A 13,687-nucleotide genomic window follows, 5' to 3' on the forward strand; every position below is an offset into this window, starting at 1 on the left:
ACTGGGGAGGCTCTACCTGGCGTGCTGGGCTCCCCGGTGTAGGAGACACGGGCATACTGGAGAGGGTCCAGCCAAGGGCCATGGAGATGCTGCAGGAGCTGGAGCATCTCTGCTATAAGGACAGCCTGGGAGAGCTGGGACCGTTCAGCCTGGGGCAGAGCGGGCTCGGGGGGATCTGATTGTCTACAAATATCTGAAGGGAAGGTGCAAAGAGGCTGGAGCCAGGTTCTCTCCAGCGGTGCCCTGTGCCAGTGGCTCTGGACCAAGCCCATAGCATAGTGAGGATGAGAAGAAATGACCTCAAGTTGTGCCAGGGGAGGTTTAGATTGGATATTAGGAACAATTTCCTGACTGAAAGGGTTGTCAAGCGCTGGGGCAGGCTGCCCAGGGCAGTGGTGGAGTCACCGTTCCTGGAGGTGTTTGAAAGAGGTGTAGGTGTGGCACTTGGGGACATGGTTTAGTGGTGGCCTTGGCAGTGCTGGGTTAACGGTTGGACTTAATGATCTCAGGGGTCTTTTACAACCATAATGATTCTGCAATCCTATCTTGAGATTGTTTCCTTTTAGACCTTTTGGAGGCTGTGCTGGCAATGGTGGGTGGCTGGGCACAGGAATGAAGCCGGCCATCCCTCGCACCACTTGGGCGTTTCTGCGGGTGGGAGGCGGCAGGCTGAGAGCTCACCTGTGGTTTCTGCTGGAACCAAATATTTGCAATTTTAACTTTTTTTTTTTACTTGTGGAAAAAAACATGGTGTAGGTGTTCTTGATGCGGAGAGCAGGAAGCAGAGATGGGAGAAAGAAAGCGATGGGGGAGAAAGAAAGAGATGGGAAAGAAAGAAGAGATGGGAAACGCAAACAGCTTTTGGAAGAACATAGATGGAAGCTTCTTCATACGAGCTGGGAGCACCCTGCGCTCTGTCCTTTTCTGCGCAGCCAAGATTAGTATGCAGGTTTGCCAGCTGGTGCGTATCAGAGGGACTCTGATGGGTTGTGTCACTTTTGAGAGGTTTGGATGAGCTCTAAAGGGAGGAAGGAAGGAAGCAAAGGTGGATGGATGCATCACATTTCACAGGAAGCATTTTATTTCCCTTATTTCTTGAGTAGGCCAGGCTCTCTCCAAAGCGGGGGATAAATCTGCATTCACTCTCTGCAGAATTACCAAGTAACTCGTCTTGCTAAAGTGCTCTGTGATCATTCCTGGCACCCGTAGCCGTGGGTTGTGCCAGGAATAGGAAACAGCTTTCGCTCTAGATTTCTGAGAGATTTTCTGAGGTCAGTGCGCGCAGCAGCAATTGCATCTACGCACAGCACCGTCCCCATCCTGGGCTCCTCCTTCCCAGCTGATTCCCGCGGCACTGATGCTCGGGTCAGCTCGCAGCTCCTTGCCTTGGCTTTGCTGGAGTTGCAGACACCCGTAGGAGGACTTGTGTTGCTTGACCTTACCAATCTTGCCTTCGCATCGACGTGCGTGTGGTCCCGGTCAGGGTTTACAGCAGAGATGCGCAAAGAGGCATGGGGGACGATGGCTGAGACGGCCACAGTGAAGATGGCCAGGAGATCCCAGCAGCCACGGCGTTTCTCAGATGCACTGTTCTGACTTCTGGTGAGAAGTGGAGAGCAGACGTCTCTTGCAGGGACGGATGGAGGAAGTGCAGGGGGAGACATTTCCATCCCTTGTGAGCAGGGAAGTGGTCAGGGCATCCTCTCCTGCGCTCCATATGGGACCTAAATCATAGAACCATAGAATCATTACGGTTGGAAAAGACCTCCAAGATCATCAAGTCCAACCATCAACCCAACACCACTGTGCCCACTAAACCCTGTCCCGCAGTGCCACATCTGCACGGTCTTTGAGCACCTCGAGGGATGGTGACTCCACCACTTCCCTGGGCAGCCTGTTCCAGTGCCTGGCCACTCTGTCAGTAAATACATTTTTCCTAATATCCAATCCTGTCTATCACCACAGTATCACCTCGCTGGTGCTTGGTGGGCTGAGCTGTCCTCTCTGGCTGATGCACTTTGGTCTGTGGGCCATCTCAGCCAAGTGTCACAGTGGCCAAAAAGCCACTAGTCATATCAGAGAGCTACCACGATGTACCATTTCCACGTGATATCTTGGAAAACAGGAGCACATGGGCCAAAGGGACAGTTGCCCAGCACCCACCAGGACTGGCCCGTTGGTTTCATGTGAATAAGCTGTTGCCATGTCAGCAGTGGGCATCTGATCTAGGCTCCCCTTCTAGTCACTGGAGAGAGATGGACATTTCTGGGGAAGAATTTATTGCACTTAACTTCACACTTATTCTAGAATGGGATAAATTATTTCCTGGTGGTGCCCCGTCTCTCAGCATCTGACCTGTCTTTGTCAGCTTGTGAGATCCTGAGTCTCGCGAACTGCCCCAGCAGTTTGATGATCCCTTCCTGGATCTGCTTCATCTTTATGCCATAAATGAGGGGGTTGAGCATGGGAGGCACAGTCAAATACAAATCAGCCACCAGGACTTGGACGTGAGGTGCCAAGCCAAAAGAGAACATCTGCAGGTACATGGAGAGTAGGCCACCGATGTAAAAGAGCAGGATGATGGAAACATGTGACCCGCAGGTCTTGAGGGCCTTGAGCCGAGCCTCTTGGGACGGCAGCTTCATCACAGACCTGAGGATCATACCATAGGAGAAGGTGATGAAGACAGAGTCTGTCCCCACCAATAGCGTTGCCACGATGAGGCTGTAGAGATCGCTGACAGACGGGTCAGCGCAGGCCAGCTCCACCACGGCCATGTGCTCGCAGTAGGAATGAGGAATGACTCTGCTTTTGCAATAGGTTAAGCTGGTGAGGAGGTACATTAACGGTGTCATGACGGCAGCTCCCCTGGCCAGAGACAGCAGTCCTATCTGGATGGTCCTTGAGCTTGTTAGGATGGTGGGGTATCTCAGGGGGTTGCAGATGGCTATATACCGGTCAAAGGACATTGCCAGGAGCACCCCTGACTCCACGGCAGTGAATGTGTGGATGAAGAACATCTGGATGAAGCAGGCCTCAAAACCAATCTCTCTCGAACCCAACCAGAATACGCCCAGCATTTTGGGAACTACAGCAGTCGAGAAGATGAGGTCGATGACAGCCAACATGGAAATGAAATAGTACATAGGCTCATGGAGGCTTTTGTCCAGCCTCACAGCGAGAAGGACCATGCTATTTCCCAGCAAGGTCATGACATATGTAAAGCAGAACGGGATGGAAATCCACACATGGAGAGCTTCCAGGCCAGGGATGCCCGTCAGGAGAAAAGGCAAAGAGTTGGTGTTGGATCGGTTGGGCGTCGACATGGCACAGGTGGGCCAAGCTACATCTTTGTTCCCAACTTGAGTTCCCTGTAACAGAGACAGAAAGGTAGGGGGGTTGGTCCCATCAGTTTGATCATAAAGCTGTGCACACTGCAGCTCTCAAGCATCGCACAATTTTGCTTTATTTATTTGGGGAAACACTTTCAGAACCTGTTATCTACAGTTAGGCGTTTAAACTGATGCTGCGGTCAGTGCTTTCCAGAGGAGATGTCCCTGGAGAGTCCTGGCTGCCCTATTGCTTGCATGGGGCCACCTTCCCTTCTGCTTCTCCTTCCAGCTGAGAGAACCTGCGGGAGAACGATGCTCCAAGCTGTCACCCAGCACTAAGGGGACACGAGCATCATTGACAGCCTCTAGGCGTGATCAAGGAAGGTACAATTAAAATGGTGCTACCCCTGCTCCACACTCATCCATCCACGAGACTGAAGGCCGCACTAATGCAGAATGCTGTCCTGTCAAAAACAGTGGGCTTATGCCCATTTTTCTCCTCTTGGGAGCCCAATAACACGGATTTGCTGAAGCATGCTATCCTGGAAGGAATTGCGCTAGTGCAGGCTTGTGGGCATCCCAAGATGGAGAACCTCCATCCCTTGATTTTTGCCTCAAGTGCTAATCATTCTCACGGTTATAACCATGTGCTTTTCTTCCCATCGGGCACTGCCTGTCTGCTCTTCCCAGCCGCAGCTCCTCCTGCCTTCCCATGCCTGGCCAGAGAGCCCTTTATGGCTGGGCACCTTCGTCGCGTGATGGTATGTACCACCCGTGGCCATGGAGTTACTCTTGATAAAGACCTAGAGCACTGCGAGGTTCTCATCTCCACTCGCCTGTTCCACTATCTACCTTACTGAGAGGATTTTCTTCCACATCTCCAAGACTTCAACATCTTTTTTTGGAAAAAATATAAACCCTTCCACTTCCCTTTCATCCATCCCAAATTTCACTCGCCCTCCGGGTCCCAGTTTGACCCTCTCAGTGCTGTCTGGGTGTAACCACGCTGAGGTGACTTGCAGCTGGGCTGCAGAACGCATGTATCGTACTGGCTGTTGCTTACCCTCGTGTATTGGGTGAGTAGAACATCTGTGTTTGGATAACATAGGCCTGTGGTGGACTGAGAGACACCCTACCAAACACGGCTGAGGGTCCTGCCCCGCTACAGAAGGGAACAAAGCACAGCGGTAAACGACGCCCGAGCGGACCCCCGACCTACGGGCTAGAGCAGCAGGGCTGGGGAGCCGCTGGCATGGACCCAGCGCCGCCGTGCCCGCATCCCTGCTTGCGTGCCTCTGCCCGGGTGCTGCTTCGGGGATGCCCCGCGTGGTGAGGCAACGGAAATGAATTCACTCTTTGCATTGCATCCATGGTTTTGTGGTTGTCCCTGTGTCCCGCCCGTGCCAGCTGACACAGCGTCCCTGCAGAAACGCAAGCTTTTTGTGATGATGGCCCTGACAGCTTCATTTTGAGGTCTCTTAATCATCCAGTTCCTCACTGACTTTGCTGGCACTTCGCAGACGTTGCGTTGTGCCAGTTCCTCGCCTGGGAGCAGCGCGGTGGAGGCACGTTTATTTCGGATAGCTCCGTGTTCTGTACTCAGTCACGCACACGCTGATTAACTAAACGCGCTATCTCATCAGAAAATGAAATCAGGTTTGTTTGACAGGAGCTCTTTCCTGCGAAGCCGCGCTGATTGCCATAATTTAATTTGACTCCAATCCTTTAATTCTTTATTGACCACGTGTCCCGGTAACTTCTTGGGCGTTCTGCTGGCCATTGACGTCAGGCGGAGCAATCTGCAGCTAATCACATCATTGTACTTGCCCGCCGAAGTGATGGCCTGAGGAAGCGTCTGCAGTCGCCGCAGCATGCCAGGACTCATAAAAGTTTGGCAAAACAGGCAAAGACCTCCTTGGCCAACTCAGAGATATTTTTTCCCTCATGCGGATTACCCAGACGTGCTGCTGTATTTGTTTTCTGTTCTTAACTGGACCTATTTAACACCCTCCTTCAGCTACCAGTCAATTAATTTACATTAACAAATAAAGTTCTCTGATTGCCTTTCTCTCAGGTAGGCATGTACCTTTCTTCTCCACGCAGAGGGGCAGACGCCTTCGTCTGCTTTTATCTGATTTCTCCACCTAAGAGCTGCAAATCCCACCAGATCCTGACCAGCTCCTCCATTTCGCTTTGCCCACGACTTGGCCGTTGGCTGAACGCCTTCAAAACATCTCCCAACTTCGCAGTTCCCGTATCTAAATTGCTTCTGCCTTTGAGTTCCCTGAGATTTGGGAAAATGGAACTTAAATGAAAAATCAGTCCTGCAGGCTGCCATGCACCGAGATCACCACCACCAGGTTTATTTTCCTGTAGTTTAATTCCTCCTTACTCCTGGCAGTTCATCAGTGCTGGACGCAGAGCTGTTTGACCGAAGGAGCGGTCCCTGCACTCCCGCTCCACAAATTGCACCGTGGATGCGGGATGCCTGCCCAAAACAACGCTTTGTCCCCGGGCTGGGTCGGGGTCCCGGGCCAATGGACCGCCTGCCTCCTTCCCCTCCCGAGTGAGCCAGGCGACTCATGACATGATCCAGCCTATTGCCCCAAATCCCGCCTGCCGGCAAGAACCCCGGCTGCGTGCCCGGGGCTTTCTGTTCAGACAGCTGCTGTTGTACGCAAGGGATTAAGAACGTTATCTGTGGTTGAAAATTTACTTTGTTTTAAAGAAAATGTGTGTTTAGCTAATTATTGATTAGTTTATACAAACAGGAATAAGCTGACTCTTTTGCAGCAAACAATTTCTAGTTTTGGTTAAAAGCTTTGGCATTTATTTGTTTACTTAAAAAATTCAAGTCCTATTTTTAACTAAAAAAATACTTTAAAAATCAGAATTCTGCAGCCTTGGGTCTTCAACTTCATCTAAAAAGAAACATTAAAACTCTGAAAAGCTACTTTTAAGAAGAAATTTTCCAGCCATTGCCTTTTTTCCCAGCTGACTCGCATTGTGAACGCGCACAGGCTAGATGCCGCAGTCCCGCCCGCCTCCCGTCCTTGGGCACCCGGAGCAGCCGGCCGTGCCGCGGCTCACGCCGCTCCTCCCGCACCGCCACCCACCTCGCTCTGCGCTCACAGGCGCCTGCCACCCTCGGGGACGCTCACGCCGAGGAAGGAACGTCTCCTGTGCCGGCGGGCAGAGCTGCAGGGCTGTGCATATATCACCGCGGGAAGTGCCGACGGGAGTCTCCGGGGTGGAGATTCCCAAGAGCACGAGTCCTCTCCCGGCATCTTTTGTAATACCCTCAGCGAGGCGGCTGGACGGTAACAACCTCGGTCCCAAGCCATTTCTTTCTCATCTAATTTATTTTACAAATAGCAGGTGCTAGGACATGACCAAGCTGGACGGGAACAGGCTGCCCAAGTTGTCTCCAACAGAATGAAAGACCTTCTCCGTGCAATGCACGTGCAGCTTCATTTCTCTGCTGAGCCAGCAGCTGGGAGTCTCTCTCGGTTCTTGGTACAAAGAGCCATGCCATGGTGCGAGCCATCCGTGCCCTCACCACACTCCCTCTCCAAGCCCCAGGCAGCAAAAGGCTGAAAAATGCAAATTCAGGACAGCAAAAAATGGAAATCCAGGATGGCAGAAACACGGCCAACTGTTTTTCCAAGATGTCAGGGAGGAGCGCAGCAGAAAGTAGAATAAACACCACAAAGGCAGGAAAAATAGTTTTGACGTGGAAATGAGACATTCAAACCAGGTTTGAAACTGAATACTTTTCACTGAGCTTAGTTTTCGAATTAAAGTGGAAGTGAGGGCTGAACATGACGCTTTGGGTGGGATTCATCTGAACAAACGCGAGTGGCTGTTGTAGACATGGTCTCAGACTATGATTGAGCTAATTCTCCAGATTGCCTTCGCATCCTTGGAGACAAACAGTGATTTTGGGGCAGTGTTCATCCCAACCTAAAGCTGCTGTCTGAAATGGGTCAGAGGAATTGCGCTGCACCCGCCTCCTTCATTGCCGTGACTAAGGGAGGCGGTGGTGACCATCTGGGAATTGGCGGGATGGCCACACTCAGAGAGTTGTGGTCAACGGCTCCATGTCCAAGTGGAGACCAGTGACGAGTGGCGTCCCTCAGGGGTCCGTGTTGGGTCCGGCCCTGTTCAGCACCTTTGTCAGGACATGGACAGTGGGACACAGCACCCTCAGCAAGTTCACCGACGACACCCAGCTGTGTGGTGCCGTCGACACGCTGGAGGGGAGGGATCCATCCAGAGGGACCTTGACAGGCTGGAGAAGTGGGCCTGTGCCAACCTCATGAAGTTCAGCCAGGCCAAGTGCAAGGTCCTGCCTGTGGGTGGGGGCAATCCCAGCACAAATCCAGGCTGGGGGGGAATGGATGGAGAGCAGCCCTGAGGAGAAGAACTGGGGGTGCTGGTGGGCGAGGAGCGGTGGGTGCCCCGTCCCTGGAAACGTTCCAGGCCAAGTTGGCCGGGGCTGTGAGCAACCTGATGTGGTTGGAGATGTCCCTGCTCCTTGCAGGAGGCTTGGGCTGGGTGGGCTTTAACGGGCCCTTCCAGCCCAAACCCCTCTGTGGTTCTGTGATTCTATGATATGAATCACCTCTGCTGAATTCTGCTTCATCACTCGCGTATCTTAAACATCCTAATGGCTGAACTACGACAGAGCTGCCACAAAACGCTGGCAGAACACGCTAGGCAAACACTCACCAGCCTGCTGCCTTTGTCCCAAAACGTTGACTCTTTGTACTTTAGGTGCTACTGAGTCTCAGAAGACTCCAGCCTGGCCAGGAGGAGCATCCCTGCAGAGTAGGTGCAGAGCATCCCTCTGTCGTCGGACCATCCTCCATTTCTGAGAAGCGGGAACCCTTGAAGGCGGCTGAACCTCTGAACCTGCTGAACCTCTGAGTATCGAGGAAAGGCAACGTGTGGGGATATGAGCTGTTGGTGTCGGTACTTTGCATAGTTGCTGTTGACGTGTCATCATGGTTTAGTAGGCATGGTGGTGTTAGGTTGACGGTTGGACTTGATGATCTTGGAGGTCTCTGCCAACCTTAAGATTCTATGATTCTATGATCATGTTCACTGAAATTGCACCTCTCCCAGGGAGCCTCCAGTACCAGTTCAAAACAATGCCTGCAGGGAATCTCCTTGTCCCAGGTCAGAGCTGGGCTTTCCATCTGTCTGTGCCAAGCTGTAGAGCCTCAGAACGGCTCCTTGTGCCTGCGGCTTCCAGAAAAAACCTTTCATTGCTGAAGGATCTGACCTGAGTCATTCCCAGCTCCTTCACCTGGGAAAGTCGCAGCATGCTTGGGTGCTGCAACCCCTGGACAGAGTCTGTGAACTGTGGTTGGACATAGCTGGCTGGCTCAGAGAGGGCTCAGAGAAATCCGGGATGCAGCTGGTCTACCAGCAGCAAGAGTTGGCTGGGCTCAGAATGCTCAGACCTATGGCCTGCTATTCTTCAGGCCTTCAGACATGCTAGATTTAGCTCTGCAAGCACTTGTGGCCATTACAACAGGCAGACACAGGATCGGTAAGCATCCCCACGCAGACTCAGTGTTTATTCCCACCACTCCAGGCTGTGGACACCTGGGTACAGTGACAAACACCACCGAGCATCTCCCCGCTTCGCTTTCCTCACCCAGCTGGTGTGAACTGCCGGCTGGCAGAAGGCTTCGAAGAGCCCAGTTTTGTAGATGTTCAGTTTCCATCACCTCCCAGGAACCCAGAAAACGTGGTCAGCGAGGGTCAACCTTTTGTGCAAGAGTGGCCAAGAGAGGAGAGCCTCTGCGGCTGCAGCACCTGCAACGTGTGACCATCTCCTGTTGACAGCCCAGCAGGGACCAAAGAAGACAATGCAGAAGAAATTTCCCCATTTGGAATAAAATCTCTGTATTGACACAAATATACCTTGAGCCTTGAGATGTTGCTTTAAATTATCACAGGGATGGGTGTTCATGGCATTGGTAGCATCTCAACGCTCAAAGCTGGTTGCTTCCTTCTCTGTGTCACCTGGAGAGAAGGAAGGGAAATGGGACCTCATATCTGCTCGTGCTCCCGGCCCCAGGTAACTGTTGTCACAGAGTAGGGTCTCATGTGGTTGTTAAAGCCAACGAGTCCTCCCTCCTGCTTTCATTGCTTCTGTTCACCGTGTGCATTCAGTGGGAAAGAAATTGGCGCTGCCTTCGCACAGATGAGTACACTGGAAAACCCCCGTCTGCCGCGTCAGGCGTGCGCGTTCCTGGAAAAGAGCACTCTGAGCACTGCCTGACGGATCTGTTTGGTCCTCATGCTGTAAACGATGGGGTTCAGCATGGTGGGGAGGATCAGGTAGAGATCAGCCAGCAGAACCTGCGCACGCAGGGATACGCTGCTGCTGAACTGCTGGGCGTATATGGAGACTATCCCAGGGACGTAAAACAGCAGCATCACGCAGATGTGACACCCGCAGGTCCTGAAGGCCTTCCAGCTCGATTTCTTGCCCACCACAGTTTTAAGGATCATCCCGTAGGACACAGCAATGAAAGCCATGTCCATCCCTACGATAAGAGAGGACCCGGCCACACTGTAAAGCCCGCTGGGTCTGGGGTCTGCGCACGCCAGCTTCGCCACAGCCATGTGCTCGCAGTAGGAATGGGGAATCACACGGGAACGGCAATAGGGGAGGTTTGTTATCATCCCTATCAAGGGGACCATGAAAAGGAGAGCTCTGCCCACTATGGCCAGTCCTATTTGGGCGATTGTTTGCCGATTCAAGATGGCTTGGTACCTGAGGGGGTGACAAATTGCAACGTACCGGTCAATGGCCATGGCCAGGAGCACTCCCGACTCCTCTGATGTGGTGGAGTGCACAAGGAACATCTGAACAAAACAGGCCACGTAACCGATCTCAGTAGACTTCAGCCAGATTACACTCAGCATCTTGGGGACAACGGACGTCACCATCACCACGTCGAGGACTGCCAGCATGCCCAGGAAGCAATGGACAGGGTCACGCAGGGAGTTGTCCAGCGTAATGACAAGCAAAACTACACCATTTCCCACCAAGGTGGTGAGGTAGCCTGAGAAGAAGAGGATGCCCAGGCAGGTGGGGAAAGCTTCCAGGCTGGGAACACCCACGAGGACGAAAGAGGTGGAGCTGCTGTTGGGGTGGTTGAAGGGGTCAGAAGCCATGCAGGAGAACCTTGCTTTTGTGCTTAAATAAAGGAGCCCTGAGGTGCCCAGAGGTAAGGGGGATAAGGTGGGGACTCTGCATCCGTGCAAGAGCCAAATCAGGAATCCACATCCTTACCACGACGTGTGAGATGGGAGTGCTGCTGCACTGACATGACCGGCCATGGGGAATGGAGCAGGAACGCCGGACAGGTGGGGCTGCTATGGCTGGAGAGTTCCTATAAGGTGAAGAAGTTCATGTTTCAAGTTGCGCTACCAGGGATAACCACGGGACTTCCACAGGACGTTGCTTGTGAAAGGCTTATTTCGTTGTTGGTTGCTCACTGCTGCTCAGCTGGCATCTTGAAATGAGCTGCAAGAGGAGAGAGAAAATTCAGCATCCAGCGTCCCTCAGGCAGCACTCTCTCTCAGCAGCCCTGGCTTACCTGCAGTGGGCCCAACACAAAGGTTCCTCCAAATTTGCGGGGCAAAACATGGTCTCAGAAAGTGCTCTGGGGCATTAAGTGCCACCACGGAATTGCCTTTTGCCGCTGTGTCTTCATTCTGTCATTCACCCATGAGAGAAGCCTGCAAAACTGGCTGGTAGCCAGAGAAAAAGATTAATTTCTGAGGTTTTATTCGGGTGGGAGAAGCTTGCAGGTAACACAGAAACTCCAGAGAACAACCCTGGGGAGACAAGAAGAAGAGTCTGAGTGTTGTGTCAAAACTTTGTGACTGCTTCTGCTGCTTCTCCATCGCAAAGACCAGGCGGGTGACGACCACACCAGATCCCTGCCTGTTAAAATAAATTGCCTGGATGACATCCACCAGCAGCTTCTTAGCAAGCAGCAAGCTGTGGGGTGGCTCGTGGCTGACCATACCCATGCCAGTGACACAATTCACTGGTGCACAGCCCCGCTACGGGGTAGTTTAGGCTAAAATTTGACATTGGACACAGCCAGCGTGGCAATAGCAAGAAGCAGAAGCTAGATATGATTCTATTGGTTCAGAATAAAAATAAAGTATATGTTGGGAGACAACAAAGGAAGCACAGAATGTGATGTTCTAAAAGACAGAGCAGACTTTTGTAGGTTTTGAACCCCTTTGGACCGCAGCTTAGCCCCGGGTTTGGGGTTGCTGCAGGAGCTGCTGGCTAAGTCTGGTCAGGACAGAAGCGCTTACCTTTTGGCCTAAATGTCTGTGAATCGGGACGTTCTAGGGGCTGAAACAGGATCAAAATTCCTTTATAATCACGGCACACAATTGCGCTGCACCGCCCCTCTGCACCCCTTGGCCTTGGCTCCCTCTACACCCGGCCAGACGCGGGTCCCTGCAAACGCGGGGCGAGGGTCCACCTTGCCCACGCGGACACCTTGGGTGCCCGGGAGCATCCCAAGCGGCTGCAAGCACCCAAGTAACGACAGCCCCGGGGTCTGAGAGCCGGGTGCAGTCAGAGGAGAGCTCAAGCAGAGTGACCCCCTCCCCAAATGTCGGCATCTGCCCTGGGATGAGATGAGCTGCTGACCGCGGGGGCTGGAACGCCGCTGGCTGTGTGGACAAGCGTGTGCGGACGCCTACCTCCAGGCACCCAGGTCTGTCTGAATCCGGAGCCACGTCCCCAGGCGCCTACACCCAAGGCAAGAGCATATTTTCCTCCTGCAGCTCCCTTCTGCAGCCAGTGCCCGGCACAATCTTGCTATCTCAGTATTGCAGCAGCGCTGAAGAACCCTGGTCACTGGGGTTTCTTGGCCTGGGAGAGGGAAAAACAGCGCAGACGAGCTTTGCAGCCTAAGCAAAGGCTCCTGACCCCGGTCTGCCGAGAAGGATAAGCACCGGTACCTGCTCGCCGTCGGACTGTCACCTGGAGGGCTGCGGCACTGCATCTCCGCTTGTCTCCAAGTGCAGCGCCGCTGGGGAATTCATCCCTCCAGAAATCCCCCAGGGACAGCGGCTGGAGGACACAGAGATCGGGTCGCCTTCCCTGAGAGAAGATGGAAATTTTCAAGGCTGCTCCAGCCTCTCTCATTAGCTCTCCCTTGCGGTCTCACACCGCTGGGGGCTCGGGGGTCTGCAGAGCCCGCCGGGTGCCCATGGGACCGATGCACAAAATGTGAACAAACTCCACCTGAAGGGGAGAAAAATCCCTCTGCTTTTGCCAGAGAGAGCAAGATGCTCTGGAAACTCTGGGTTTCCACTGTTTTCTCCACTCAGAACCATTACTGCAAAACTTTTATGTCTCCCGGAAAGCAGTTTGTGCAAGAATCCACGCAGGAAGACGGGATCCCACCCTCGCCCCAGGTCCCGAGCCCTGGCTGCATCACGCAGTGGGCGGGTGAGGAACGATGCCAACTGGTCATGCGTAGGAAAACCATGCGTGGTGGTGAGCCTCCAGCGGGGGCAAGGCCTGCCTTTGAGGGTCATTAGCAGAATGCCGGCTCATTAGGGAATAAATCTCTGATTTTTCCATTTATTTTCAAAAAAAAGTTTCTGGGGAAAGTGCAGGTGAGAACCTATGTTCACTTCCCTGGTTGATATGTCTCAACAGCAGACCACCGTCGACGGAGTGGTCCGTCCATCAAACCCATGTCTCTCCAGTTTAGAGAGAAGGATGCCGTGCAGGACTGTCAAATGCCTTGCACAAGCCCAGGAAGATGACATCAGTTGCTCGTCTCTTGTCCACCCTTGTGTATCCTTTGGGTCCCCATGCTTCCCACATGCTTTGGAGCCTGTCACGCCATACACGTCAGTGGGTTTATTGTTTTTTTTCCCACCCAGGAGACTCCTGGCTGCTGACCTGGATTGCAGGGCGCAAACACGGACCCTGCCCCGGGGTTGTTTGCGAGTGGAGGGCAGTCGACCACACAGGTCACCACAGACTGAGAACACACACACACAAACACACAAACGGCATCAGCGGCCTGATCCGGTTCTCCTCCCCACCTGATTAGAATGAATGCTTTTATAGGAAATTCTATGTACATATTCTACATACACAGGATGGATCCCTCCAGCAGCTGTGCGTAGGTGCCCAGTCTGCCCAGCAGCTGGCCCTGGGCCCCTGCTCTCCCCAGTTGCCTCACACACACAAGCAAACGGCTCTCAGCAGCCGTCCGAGTCCTATGGCACCACCGGTAGCCCACCCCACGGTCTCTGCAGCAGCGCAGCTCCGACCGCCCCAT

The 13,687-nt window shown here is 53.1% G+C and overlaps 2 protein-coding genes across 2 annotated transcripts; both read right to left on the reverse strand.

Annotated features, from left to right (window-relative positions):
* Positions 1-814: 814 nt before the first annotated feature.
* Positions 815-6,113, reverse strand: LOC104475336 (olfactory receptor 52K2). The gene has a single exon (XM_086739853.1). The coding sequence runs from the start codon at positions 3,324-3,326 to the stop codon at positions 2,319-2,321; it is 1,008 nt and encodes a 335-aa protein (XP_086595979.1). The 5' UTR covers positions 3,327-6,113; the 3' UTR covers positions 815-2,318.
* A 3,468-nt stretch (positions 6,114-9,581) lies between these two features.
* LOC104475839 (olfactory receptor 52I2-like) lies at positions 9,582-10,585 on the reverse strand. The gene has a single exon (XM_010115417.2). It carries the CDS (start codon positions 10,527-10,529, stop codon positions 9,582-9,584), a length of 948 nt encoding a protein of 315 aa, XP_010113719.2. The 5' UTR covers positions 10,530-10,585.
* Between the last annotated feature and the right edge of the window lie 3,102 nt (positions 10,586-13,687).

This window comes from Chlamydotis macqueenii, chromosome 1 (assembly GCF_036417535.1).
Source record: "Chlamydotis macqueenii isolate bChlMac1 chromosome 1, bChlMac1.mat, whole genome shotgun sequence".
In the NCBI taxonomy this organism is placed as follows: domain Eukaryota; kingdom Metazoa; phylum Chordata; class Aves; order Otidiformes; family Otididae; genus Chlamydotis; species Chlamydotis macqueenii.